Genomic DNA, 14,195 nt, shown 5'->3' with positions numbered 1-14,195 from the left:
GCAAACACCTCAATACTTGGTAGACAATACACAATGGTGGTAACATTTGATGGATCGTTTTTGTGTTTAAATGTGTCGTTTTAAGCAAAAAATTTACTCGAAATGTCACAAAATGGCAATTTACTAATACTGAAAACAAAAAACAATGATAAAACAGTGTAAATACAGCTGGAAACCAGTGAAAAATGAACCTCATTAATTATTCAAGGTCCAGTGCATGATGGGAACCCCAGTATCAGAAAAGTTGAGTAATTTTTACTTAATTTTATTGAGTTGATATTACACTTTCATTTATACTCGCTTGAAATAAGTACTGATATGGAATTTACTTAGTTTTTTAAATTCTTGCCTAAACTAACTTTTTCAAGTAAATTACATTGGGGTTTTTCACTAGTATTTACTTAACCAAAAAATCATTTTTTTACAGTGTATTCGAGATTCGGCCGTTCTCTGAGCAGGGTGCCAGTGCAACTCAACAACACACACTCTTGACCGCAGTCAGTCCAGGGGTGTGTGTCCCGAAAGCATTATTAGCCAACTATGGTCATTATCATTAGTTCAATGAGTCGGTGTTTCCCAAAACCATCGTTCCGATTAACGAATATTCACAAACAGCATCGCAGAGGTGTCTCGACCTGTGGTTAGAAGATCTCGACCTGTGGTTAGAAGAAGAGTTTCTAGATTGCATTGCATGTGGACTCAATAAATCCTGATCTCGAGATCTATATATTATATTCAATATACATAAAAAAAAAAGATCACGGTTCCATCGTTAATGAATAACTACACAAGAACTAATGAGTAACACAATATTAACAATCTAGTAACTATTATTAACTAAAAGAAACTCTTATTAACGAATTAGTAGCTCACAGATGAAAGTGTTACTAGATACTTCTGTGGGAATTACTAATTATTTGGATTCGTATTATAAAGTGAAGATCATTGGAACTAACTAGTAATTACTCAAGTGTTACTACATGATCTAGTCATGATTTGTGCAAATGTTTGAGATTTTTTGGTGAACTTTAGTAACTTTTAGAAAATGTCTTTAGTAACACTTGAGTCATTACTAGTTAGTTCCACTAGTTACTTGCGAACATAGTTGGCTAACGATGCTTTCGGGACACACACACACTGATTTGGTCACCATGGCAACTCACCATGCAGCCAGTAGAGTCCATCCTTCTGTCCGAAACACATTTGAAGTTTTTCCGGCATCCTCCGTTGTCTTTGGAGCAATCCCTCACGGGACCAAACGACGCAAGCAGATCGTCCACCGTCTCGAAGTACGTGGACATGATGGCCTCTTCCCTACAGCACAAAACACAAAAAGTAAAGTTTATCATCTTTAAGTACAATATCAATCTGGGAACAGATCGCACATTCAGACTGCTCACCAACGTTGCATTTATTTGATCACAAATGCAGTAAAAATAGTCAAATATTATCAAAAAAATATATAGGGTGTGAACATTTTCAGTATGAACCTATAAATACCAATTTTATAATTAGGGCTGTCAAACGATTAATCACGATTAATCGCATCCAAAATAAAAGTTTGTGTCAACATAATATATGTAGGTGCACTGTGTATAATTATTACATTTATTTATTACAATAAATTTATTTATTACAATGCAATTTATTACATTTATTTATTATAATAATTATTACAATTATTATAATTATACTAATACTCACACATGCTTGTATATATTTAATAAATATTTTCAAGTATACTGTATATAGATTTATATATAATTTATCTTATATATAAATATAAATATTTTATATATAAATTATATTTTTTTCTTAAATATAGATGCATGTGCATGTATTTATATATATATATATCATTCATATATATAATCATTCTCTTCTAGTCACATGCAAAGCGTAATGGGAGTTGCAAATCTCAGCAATGCGATGTTAATTGGCTTGTTTTTAAACAAAAATATTTAGTCAAAATAACACTATTTTAATCACAAATCTTAGTATAACATGCTTGCAACTAATTTACTTTAATGAAATGATTAGGCTTTCTTATTGTAAGGAAATATTAAATTATTGTTGACATTGTAATAATATTAAATATTATTACACCATTTTATATGCTTTTATAGACTCAGTTGTCAATTAAAGCCTCAATTTATTCTTGAGCAGCATAGATGTATTGACAATTTATGTATTGCATTTACCTTCTGGATTTAATATATTCGTATATATTGCATGAGTTTCGTGGCTCTTTGGTTTATGACTTGGGTCAACAGCCACACAGAACACTAGAATGCCAATCATAGAATAGAATAGAATAGAATAGAATAGAATAGAATAGAATAGAATAGAATAGAATAGAATAGAATAGAATAGAATAGAATAGAATAGAATGTATTGCCCCTGCTTTGGGAAAATCATCTTGGACAACAATGGATCAATGGACCAATGGAAAAACAAAAAATTAAAAAGTGCAATTAATTTGCCAACCATCTGCTGAACAAAGACTGTGTTTCAGTTGTTAGTAGAGATTCAGCAATGTGACTCATTCTGTGTCCTTGAATTAGTCGCATTCAAAACCTTGCAAGTAACAGACCCGACTGAATGCTTTTCGATTCCATGCACTGATGTGACATTCACATTCATGATGAATGCACCTCTTTTCAATAGCACCTCTAGCTAAAGTCTCGTGTTTCTTATTAATGACAGTATTTTCTGAGAACTTGGGCAAAGACACTACAACATAAGCAGGAAATAAATAAATTGGAGGTTAACCTGAGGTCATGTAACATATAAATGTCTGCTGAACAGACACATGCGAGGAAATGACCCCGGCCTGTGAACGACAAAAGATATGCTTCCAGTGCCGACAAATACGTCTGCGGACTCTCTGCTCACACAATACACAGCGTGAATAGAGACAGATCAGTCGCAAAAAGCAAAAACAAAACAGTGGCTGAATGCTTTAGGATTCTTCATATACTGTTCAAGTGGCTGTTTCTAAACCAAATTGGCAAAAGTAACAGTGAACCGTAAAAGTCTGGCTTTTGAAAATAGAGAAACAGTAAAAAGAAGCTTGCAAGATATATCTAAATATCGCTAAATAAGAAAAGAAAAACATACAGAAACTTTTTGAAATTGTCATACAGCTGAAATAAAATTGTAGAAAAAAAAACATAGGGCTGTCAAACGATTAATCGCGATTAATCGCATCCAAAATAAAAGTTTGTGTTTACATAATATATGTGGGTGTACTGTGTATAATTATTTTGTATATAATAGAAATATATTTAATAGAGCGTGACATTTATAGCAATGAGACGTATCATCTCTCCTTGGCCTGTTATATTGAAAATGTATGTTTTACAATTTGCAGTATGATGTTATCTATTGCTAAATTATGGCTCATTATGGACTAGCTAACCATAAAGCTAGCTAATGCCACTATTATCAGTCTGTTCTGTTGTGACGATAAAAGAAACGTTTCTTTTTAAAATGCATTAGCATAATATTTTAGTTAAAACTCATAAATAACTACAAATAACTAATGTTAGGGAAATCTGTTAATGTTGTGTTGTGCGTTTCCGAAATAATAATTTTAAAAAATATCGGCCGATATATCGGAATATCGGATTTTAAAACCAATAAATATTTGTATCGGTATCGGCCTTCAAAATCCTTTATCGGTCGGGCTCTAACGACTACTGACTGTAGTCTTTATCCTCCGGACAAAATATCATCTGATGATGTAAAATGACGTTTTTTGCATTAATAAAATACATAAATCTCTCGTCTCAGGGGGATATGAGGGTGGAAAGCATGGTAATTCGAAAATACTACAGGTTTTCTACTAATACAAAGCTGAATGCTAAATCCTGAAGGATCCCTTTAACGCAAACCTTGAAATTGGTTCTAAGGTGCAAGCATTGGTTTAAAAAAAAATAAAAAAATAAATTATCATCTCCGTGTAAACTTCAAAAACACAAATCTGTGAAAACGCTGACGGCGTGCACAATGGCGTCCCACTGTGGAACATATGCGTTAATAATGAGTGTGTCTTTGCTGTGTCTGTAGAGCAGGTGGACGTCCACAGTCGGGATTATTAGCAGTCCTCACAGGACAAAGCCTCCAAACTTTCCCTAACAAGACTGAGCATGATTTCCCATGGCAAGGGCACTGGCATTGCCCACAGCCTGCCTGCTCGCATTACATGTCACCCTAACAAGCTCTCCACACACACACATACACACACTACAGCTGCACCTGGACACCAGCATAACAAGTGCTTATTCGAAAATGATCGTGTATTAAACACAGATCCATGATTGATAACTGATCTTGCTGTTGATCAATATAATATAACAGATGAACTACGAAACTCATAAACCATGCTGTCAACAAAAAAAAGTTTAATTTAGTAGATCATTCGTCATTTCATGGTATCTATGATGTACTGAATAGTGACTCCTGACTAAATACTATTCATCCATTATTCCCTTCATGATGTTTTATTAACAAAGTCCGGGAGGAGCACGTTCAGATAATTACACCGAATTAAACACCTGTGAACTTGCCTCCGTTCGTCCCTCCACCACCCCATCTCCTCACGTCTAGCCCTAACTCTCACAACATACTCTGGGGAGGGATGGCTGGATGGATGGATGGATGAATGGATGGAAACCCGGATGGGTGGGTGGATGGATGGATGGGTGAATGGATGGGTGGATGAATGGAAAGCCGGATGGGTGGATGGGTGGATGGATGGGTGGATGGATGGAAAGCCGGATGGGTGGATGGATGGGTGGATGGATGGAAAGCCGGATGGGTGGATGGGTGGATGGATCGATGGGTGGATGGATGGATGGATGGATGGGTGAATTGATGGGTGGATGGATGGAAAGCCGGATGGGTGGATGGGTGGATAGATGGGTGGATGGGTAAATGGATGGATGGGTGGATGGATGGATGGAGGGATGGATGGATGGGTGGATGGGTGAATAGGTGGATGGATGGGTGGATGGGTGGGTAGATGGGTGGGTGGATGGATGGATGGATGGATGGATGGATGGATGGATTGATGGATGGGTGGGTGGGTGGATGGATGGGTCGATGGGTAGATGGGTGGATGGATGGATGGAAAGCCGGATGGGTGGATGGATGGATGGGTGGATGGATGGGTGGGTTGATGGATGGGTGGATGGATGGAAAGCCGGATGGGTGGATGGGTGGATGGATGGGTGGATGGATGGAAAGCCGGATGGGTGGATGGATGGGTGGATGGGTGGATGGATGGATGGATGGATGGAGAGATGGAGGGATGGATGGATGGGTGAATAGGTGGATGGATGGATGGGTGGATGGGTGGATGGATGGATGGGTGGATGGGTGGATGGGTGGATGGATGGATGGATGGATGGAGAGATGGATGGATGGATGGATGGGTGGGTGGATGGGTAGATGGGTGGATGGATGGGTGGATGGATGGATGGATGGATGGGTGGATGGTTGGATGGGTCGATGGGTAGATGGGTGGATGGATGGGTGGATGGGTAGACGGATGGATGGGTGGATGGGTGAATAGGTGGGTGGGTGGATGGACGGACGGACGGACCTGGTTGCCTTAACTTTAAGTTCATTGAAATGGAAAAATTGAGTTAATACAATGAAGAAGGTTGATTTAATAACCTGAAACTTAAAATATTATGTTATCTGAACCACATAAATCATCTAAGTTGATTTGACGGAAAAAAAAAAAACGTTGTGATAACAAATCATGAAAATTTTTTACAGTGTAGATCGATAGAGCAGTATTGCTGCTGGGAGCTAATTACAGTGTTCAGTGTGATCTAAAGTTGACGAACAATTTTTGGATCGCTGCCCTCATAGGAGTGGAAATGAAACAGGTGAAATATTATTAAAGGGATAATTCCTTTGAAATTTTGCTGATTCAATCAGGGGCCGCAGTGGCTCCAGATGAAAGCCATTTGTCTTGTGATGCACAGGAGGCTGATATTGCCATGACATTTCATAACTGTGCTCGCTATTGACAATTTTAATCATTCTCACCCGCCCTGTTCCTGGGATGTCTTAATTGAATTCCTCTATGACAGCTGGTGAGCACGGCAACATCGCGACAGTTAAGATTGCATTCTAATGCATGCACACACAAACAAACACCTGCCAGGAGACCTGCAGAAATGAAAGAATGGCTTTTACCCGTTGTCTGGACCTCAGGAGAAATGTGAGCTTTATGTGAGTGGGTTGAAAGGGGTGATGGATGACTAAGCCTGTACCGCATACGGAGAGCAGAACTCTGCAGAGCGATTGTGTAATTAATGTGAAGCCTGAATTATTGATGGATGGTGGCGCGGGCAAAGCTGCAGCCCCTCCTCTGAAAGGTGGGCGGCTGAGAATAACAAAGGTCAAGGGGTAGTGTTTCACCCACCTGAACCTCGACAACATACGGTAAACACAGCAAAGCAAGCAGTGAGAATGTCAAAAAGTTGAGAAATGCATGAAAAAGTCCGCAGGCTGTTATACTATGGAGGGATTATTGGGTCAGATTGAAAACTAAAGGTCTTCAAGGAAAATAAAAAAATCTAAGTTTGAAACTAAACGTCTATGCCGAAAACTAAAATTCTAAGTCAAAAATGAATTTGGTATTTAGGGATTGGTCAATTACCCTATCCTAAATACCAAATGCCCATGTCTAAATACCAAATGGCCAATCCTAAATACCAAATGGCCAATCCAAAATACCAAATGGCCAATCCTAAATACTAAATGGCCAATCCAAAATACTAAATGGCCAATTCTAAATACCAAATGGCCAATCATAAATACCAAATGGCCAATCCTAAATACCAAATGTCCAATCATAAATACCAAATGGCCAATCCTAAATACCAAATGGCCAATCCTAAATACTAAATGGCCAATCCAAATGTCCAATCCTAACTACTAAATGTCCAATCCTAAATACCAAATGGCCAATCCTAAATACTAAATGGCCAATCCTAAATACCAAATGGCCAATCCTAAATACCAAATGGCCAATTCTAAATACCAAATGGCCAATCCTAAATACCAAATGGCCAATCCTAAATACCAAATGGCCAATCCTAAATACAAAATGGCCAATCCTTAATGCCTAATTCTAAATACCAAATGCCCAATCCTAAATACCAAATAAAATTTTCGACTTAGACTTTTAGTTTCAAATTTAGACTTTGTTTTCGTTTAAGACTTTTAGTTTTAGACTTTGGTTTTCAATCTGACCCAATAATCCCTTCATAGTTATACATATTTCAAATAGATTTATTTATTTTTTTGGGTGGATGTGGTCCTTAAATCACATTTCTGCATTGCTATTAGACATCCAATACATCTCACGATAATGAAAAAACACATGGGAGGCCTTAAATTGCACTTACAAAATACAAAAAAAAAAGATTCTTTATTATTATATTTTTAGAATGCATTTTAATAAAAGTCTGATTAATGTTGAGACTTGAACTGGAAACTCTTCTAAATATATGTCTGTTATGTGTCTATTCAGAAGGACTTGTGAGCAGAACCCTTTTTATTTTGGGTATGTCATGAATGCATCACTTGCCAACATTGGGGCTGACTTGTAAGTGTTTAACAATACTTTCATCCGCCAGTTCGAATTTACAACACCGCATGTATTGCTGCTTCACAGACGCATTCACACTCTGATGCAAACAAGCCCAACACAGATGAGAAGAAAAGGGGAACGAGTGAAGGAGACGTGATGAATGAAAATGCACATTCACACTTTATCTGCAACCCCTTTAACAAAGAAAGCTGCGGCACAGCAACAGAACACAGTAGTCAGTCGTATCCGAGTCCTTAACATGCTTACATTCACATTCAGTTTAGATAATTACAGAAGTGACATCCATTCTGCAGCATAACCAGACTCACGCCTGTGCATTTTCAGGACTCGCCTTTGGAAATGAATGGCTTCTGGTCTACAGTGTGTCGTTTGTTTGTAAGCAATGGATAGACGGTTTCAGGGAAATGTGTTGTTGATTCAGCATTTGCTCAAGGTCTGTAAATGAATCATAGCCTTTATAATGCCAAGTAAAAATGATTATTGCAGAACAGTCAACACTAGTGGTGTATAATTTACACATCCCTGATCCTGAACCTCCCCCTGAGTAGAATAATCAATCCTAAATAGCCAAAACTATCCCATAAGGGTCATCGATTTATTCACGAAAGAATTACAAATAATTAATTCCATTCATGTTTATTTGCATAGTGCTTTTCACAATACCAATGGTCCTACGGCGGCTTTACAGAGAAAGCCCTAATGAGAGAGCCAATGCAAACTGTGGCAAGGGAAAACTTCCTAAGAATGGATGGGTGGATGGACTGATTGATTGATGGATGGATGGATGGAACTATTGATGGATGGATGGATGGAGTGAGTGACTGATTGATTGAATGATGGTTGAATGGATGGATGGATGGACTGATTGATGTATGCATGAACTAATTGATGGATGGATGGATGGATGGACGGATGGATGGAATGATTGATGGATGGATGGAATGATTGATGGATGGATGAATGGATGGATGGATGGATGGATGGATGGATGGTTGGTTGAATGGATGGATGATTGGATGGATGGACTGATTGATGGATGGATGATGGATGGATGGATGGATGGACTGACTGGATGGAACGATTGATGAATGGATGGATGGACTGATTGATTGATGGATGGATGGATGGACTGATGGATGGATGGATGGATGGATGGATGGGTGGATGGGTGGATGATGGATAGATGGATGGACTGATTGATTGATGGATGGATGGATGGATTGAGTGATTGATGGATTTGATGATGGATGGACTGATTGATGGACTGACTGGATGAAACGATTGATGAATGGATGGATGGACTGATTGATTGATGGATGGATGGATGGACTGATGGATGGATGGATGGATGGATGGGTGGATGGGTGGATGATGGATAGATGGATGGACTGAGTGATTGATGGATTTGATGATGGATGGACTGATTGATGGACTGACTGGATGAAACGATTGATGGATGGATGGATGGTTGAATGGATGCAAGGACTAATTGATGGATGCATGGAGTAATTGATGGATGCATGGACTAATTGATGGATGGATGGATGGATGGACTGATTGATGGATGGATGGATGGATGGATGGACTGATTAATGGATGGACTGATTGATGAATGGATGGATTGAGTGATTGATTGATTTGATGATGGATGGACTGATTGAGGATGGATTGATGGATGGATTAATTGATGGATGGATGGATTGATTGGCTAGTTGATTGACTTATTGATGGATTTATCAATGTATGAATTTATAGATGGATGGATTGACTGGTTAATTGATTGTTTTGTCTTTTTAGTTTTATAGAAAGACACGGGAAGATCATTATATTTATGTTACATTATTCGCCTCACGCACCAGAATAGACTAGTAGAGTGATTAATTCTCCTCTCAGTGACTTTTTTTTCCCTACACATTTGACTTAGGATTAGATAATATTGTATAATAATGCAGCAGATTAATATTTCCACTATTTGAGCGTTGGGGCCCTGAAAAGTGTTGGGCTCTTCAAAATTTTCAATTATATTCATAAAACATTTGATGATAATGATTATTGGGTTATACACACTTCAGTGCCCTCTGAAGACATCATTTTAGGTAGTTTGGCACGTAAGGACGTCTCCCAGTAAGTCTCTCTCAGACATCTGAGTTTGTTACAGTCACAATATTGTTTCCTTTGTTGGGGGTTGTGATACACTCAGGTTATGCAGGGACGAGAGCTGTTCAACGGTTATTACGATCATAATTTTTATGGAGCAGATTTGCCGGTAATTTATTCTGTATTAGAGTGGCATTTCCAGAGGGCGCCGGTGAATGGGGTTGATGAGGGTCACAGGCCGGGCTAATGGGAATGCAGACATGATGTGGCCCCAGTCTGACACATTCAGCGATGGAAAGGTCTGTAATATCAGTGCCACTAATCCATTCCCTTTTAAACTTAATTAAAGACAAACATTTTAATGGCTTCTGGCATTGTTGAGGTAGCCTCTCATATGAGAGCACAGTTCAAGGGATATTCAACTTAAACGTGTCAAAGGAATCAACATATGCTTGACCTGTTCTTCCATACAAACTTGCAGATGGTAAAATTGCTGCATAGCTGCTACTGTAGAGGAAGCATTCGTGCAATAGAGGTGCTGTTCAAATCACTTTTCAGGAGCAGATGTTTCCTTGATTACATTCAACATGTGTTTTGATTTAGATACAACAAATAAAGCTGCAAGAAGAAATATGGGGCAAGCCCTGCAAACGCAACACAGATGAAACTCATATATACCAATAACCTCAGTTCAGCATGCTAAGAAGCTCATCCTAATAATATTTGTATATTTATGAAAAAGTCTCATTTTATTTTTCCTTGAAAAAAGTAAGCAGTTTTACAAATAATCTAATTTCCACCAACATGAAGTCATCTCTGATCCAGCAACCCTTTGAAGTCAATTTCTAATCTTCTTTTGTCTAGTAACCACACTCAATCTATTTTTTCTTTCAACACATCTCATTAATTTTAAAATATCGGCCTCTACTAAATGATTGAGATGTCACTTAATGGTAATAAATGGTACTAGAATTCATACACATACTTTGTCATACTTTTTCATTGCCCATCATAATTTATGATCAAAACCTTTTCTAGTCTTGACAAAACACATTGTCAGAAAGGTCTGAGTCTCAAGGTTCTGTATTTTGTGACAGAAGTGATCTGGACAGAAATGTATTAATTTATTAAAGCAGAAGGCATACAATTGAATTCAATGGAATTTATGTCATTTTTGATATTACGGCTAAACAAAATCTCACGAGAACTTCAATTTTTGTGATATCACAACACAACTTGGTTAGATATATGGCTTTGACTTTATAGTAATTTTATAGGAATAAATATTTTGTAAAATATATATTTCATATAAAAGAAAAATGGTTGATATAATGTACTTAAAACTTCCATAACTTTTTTAGTTTTATTTTTTTTAAGTGATTTTACTTCAGCAATAATCTGCTGAGTGTTTTCTTTCCAACAAGACTAAAATGAGGTCTTTATTCCAAAGAATACTTGAATTACAACCAAGTGTTAACGGTTAACCAACAGTTAACCATTATGTGCCAAATCAACCGTTTGGTTGAGCATTTTTTTGAAAAAAATATTAAAAACATACTTAAGTTTTTCCATGGCACCAAGTAAAATAATTTTGTAAAGATAAGGCTCTACAGTGTAATATGTATAAAAAAAACACCACTTTTTTGGTTTCACCAAAAACAGTTCACATGGCTATTTGTTTCTGACATTCATGTTAGTAGAAGTGTTGTGACCAGTGCTGTTGATTGACACTGTGAAATCTGGACTAGAGGATTTTTATTTTATTTTTATTTTATTTTTTGGCATAATATACCTCGACCAGATGATAGAGATGACTCAATCAGTTTGAGTAAAGTTAGGTACTCCTCTCGATAAAATATAGTGACTCAAAATGTGCTCAACCGTTTGGTTAATTACTGTAAAGGGCCAGAGTTAATTAAGGGGTTTTAAGTCACACACGCATTATGGCATCGATGAAGAGCTTTTAACATCCATGGAGACTTTTCACTGACTGCAAAAGGGTTCTTTACTGTAAAAACTCGTCAGATTATTAAAAAGATCTTCACACTCAAGAATAAAAACAAAAATGTTATTTAAAAAAATGAATGATTCATGGGAACCAAGAATGGTTAATGACATCAATGCTGAGACAAATACACCTCTTGAAACCTATATTAGAAAGGGAGAAAAAGAGTCTTGGATCAGCATTTAGATTTCTAGAAGAAGAGAGTGGAGGTGAATCTGGTCCGTGAATGCAAAAAAAAAAAAAAAAAAAAAAAAACAAGTGGAAAAAAGATATAATCATGAGATTCTGTCAAGTATCCTCGATCTTGAACATCATTGTGCACATGAAGAGGCAAAACTGCACGTGAAGAGGTTTTGAGAGTCTAATTAAAACCTCATTATGCTCCAGGAGTTTAAAATGAAATGAACTACAAAATCTCACATAGACTTGATTCTGAGCAAATAGAACATAAAATAACTCTTTCATGTATTGTATCTCTCCTCATATTATTACTCAATTCATATCTGAAAGGTTATTTTATCTTTACTGTAGGCTTTAATATCACACAGCAGAAAGTAAAATGTCTACTATGATCTACTGTTGGTAGAATGCATATAACATATTCACATATCACTAAAGCGGTTCAATTCAAGTGAATTCTAATGTAATTTGACATAATTTATATTTTTTTTAATATAATTTATATTTTTTTTTTACATAATTTATATTTTTTTTGACATAATTTATATTTTTTTGTTTAAAAAGTCACTATGAACAGTAAGTTACTGTAATTTAAAAAGTCAATTCTGTAATTTTGTGAGATGGTTATTTGCTGGAATTTAACGTAATACGTCTTCTGAGACGTTCTGATCCGTCTTCGGAATATGCCAGAGATTTACCGTTTTTTTTACAGGATTTTTTTTTTTTTTAAACATTGGTACTGTTGGTAGAATGTATAACATATTTAGACAATATCACTAAAGTTGTTCAATTGTAGTGAATTCGAATGTAATTTGACATAATTTGTCTGTTTTTACAAGGTTCAATAAGCCATTATGAACAGTAATTTACTGTAAATTCAATTCTGTATTTTTACAATTTTTTTTTTTGCATGTAATTTTGTGAGATGGTTATTTGCTGGAATTTAACGTAATACGTCTTCTGAGACGTTCTGATCCGTCTTCGGAATCTGCCAGAGATTTACCGTTTTTTTTACAGGATTTTTTTTTTTTTTTTAAAACATTGGTACTGTTGGTAGAATGTATAACATATTTAGACAATATCACTAAAGTTGTTCAATTGTAGTGAATTCGAATGTAATTTGACATAATTTGTCTGTTTTTACAAGGTTCAATAAGCCATTATGAACAGTAATTTACTGTAAATTCAATTCTGTATTTTTACAATTTTTTTTTGCATGTAATTTTGTGAGATGGTTATTTGCTGGAATTTAACGTAATACGTCTTCTGAGACGTTCTGATCCGTCTTCGGAATCTGCCAGAGATTTACCGTTTTTTTTACAGGATTTTTTTTTTTTTTTTAAACATTGGTACTGTTGGTAGAATGTATAACATATTTAGACAATATCACTAAAGTTGTTCAATTGTAGTGAATTTGAATGTAATTTGACATAATTTGTCTGTTTTTACAAGGTTTAATAAGCCATTATGAACAGTAATTTACTGTAAATTCAATTCTGTATTTTTAAAAATTTTTTGCATGTATTTTTGTGAAACGGTTATTTGCTGTAATATAACGGAATATGTCTGGAAACTTTGCTGCCAGAGATTTACCGTTTTTTTTTTTACAAGATATATATATATATATATATATATATATATATATATATATAAAGTGGTTTAATTCTATTGAAACTTGTTTGCTTTCATCCAAAGAAAATGATCCAGTCAAAGTTTGGAATTATATATATATATATATATATATATATAGTCTACGAGACCGAAAGTCCGCATGAAGTGCGCCATTTGGGACAGGGCCTAACTCTCTCTTCTCTTTTGTTTCACTCTATCACTTCCTCCTCCTGTATGTCTCGTTCTGTTCAATCACTGTTCAGATGTAATCTACATTTCTACCGTAATGAAGAAGTAATTCGATTCATTAGATTTATTATCTGCCACTTTAAATGCAATTAAGTCAGCAAGTGACCAAGCAACCGACCAACTGAACAAGTCAACAAGCAAACCAGGTCAACTATCAAAACAATTGATGTTAATTGCAATACATCTGAAATAAAAACGAAATATTCGTACTAGATGGAAAAACTTAAACGTACAGTAGAAATGTTACCTCAAAATGACCTTAAAGCTAACATTTATTTGATTTATTGAGTTATGATGCAAAGAGCGAGGCCTCCAGAAATCACAGCGGAAAAGCATTGTCAGCAATATTACAAAGATATCATATTCTAAATATATTTAACGCAGATTTAAACTTACTTTTTAGGTCATACATACTAA

The 14,195-nt window shown here is 36.0% G+C and overlaps 1 protein-coding gene across 1 annotated transcript in view; it reads right to left on the bottom strand.

Annotated features, from left to right (window-relative positions):
- Positions 1 to 14,195, bottom strand: part of astn2 (astrotactin 2) — a 432,572-nt gene that overhangs the window by 143,444 nt on the left and 274,933 nt on the right. Inside the window, exon 11 of the mRNA XM_039661894.2 lies at positions 1,164 to 1,314. Within this exon, the coding sequence (XP_039517828.2) occupies positions 1,164 to 1,314 (151 nt within the window). The remainder of the gene's footprint in view (positions 1 to 1,163; positions 1,315 to 14,195) is intronic.

This window comes from Pimephales promelas, chromosome 4 (genome assembly GCF_988280905.1).
Source record: "Pimephales promelas chromosome 4, fPimPro1.hap1.1, whole genome shotgun sequence".
Lineage (NCBI taxonomy): Eukaryota > Metazoa > Chordata > Actinopteri > Cypriniformes > Leuciscidae > Pimephales > Pimephales promelas.
This window is presented reverse-complemented; position numbering and strand designations above follow the sequence as displayed.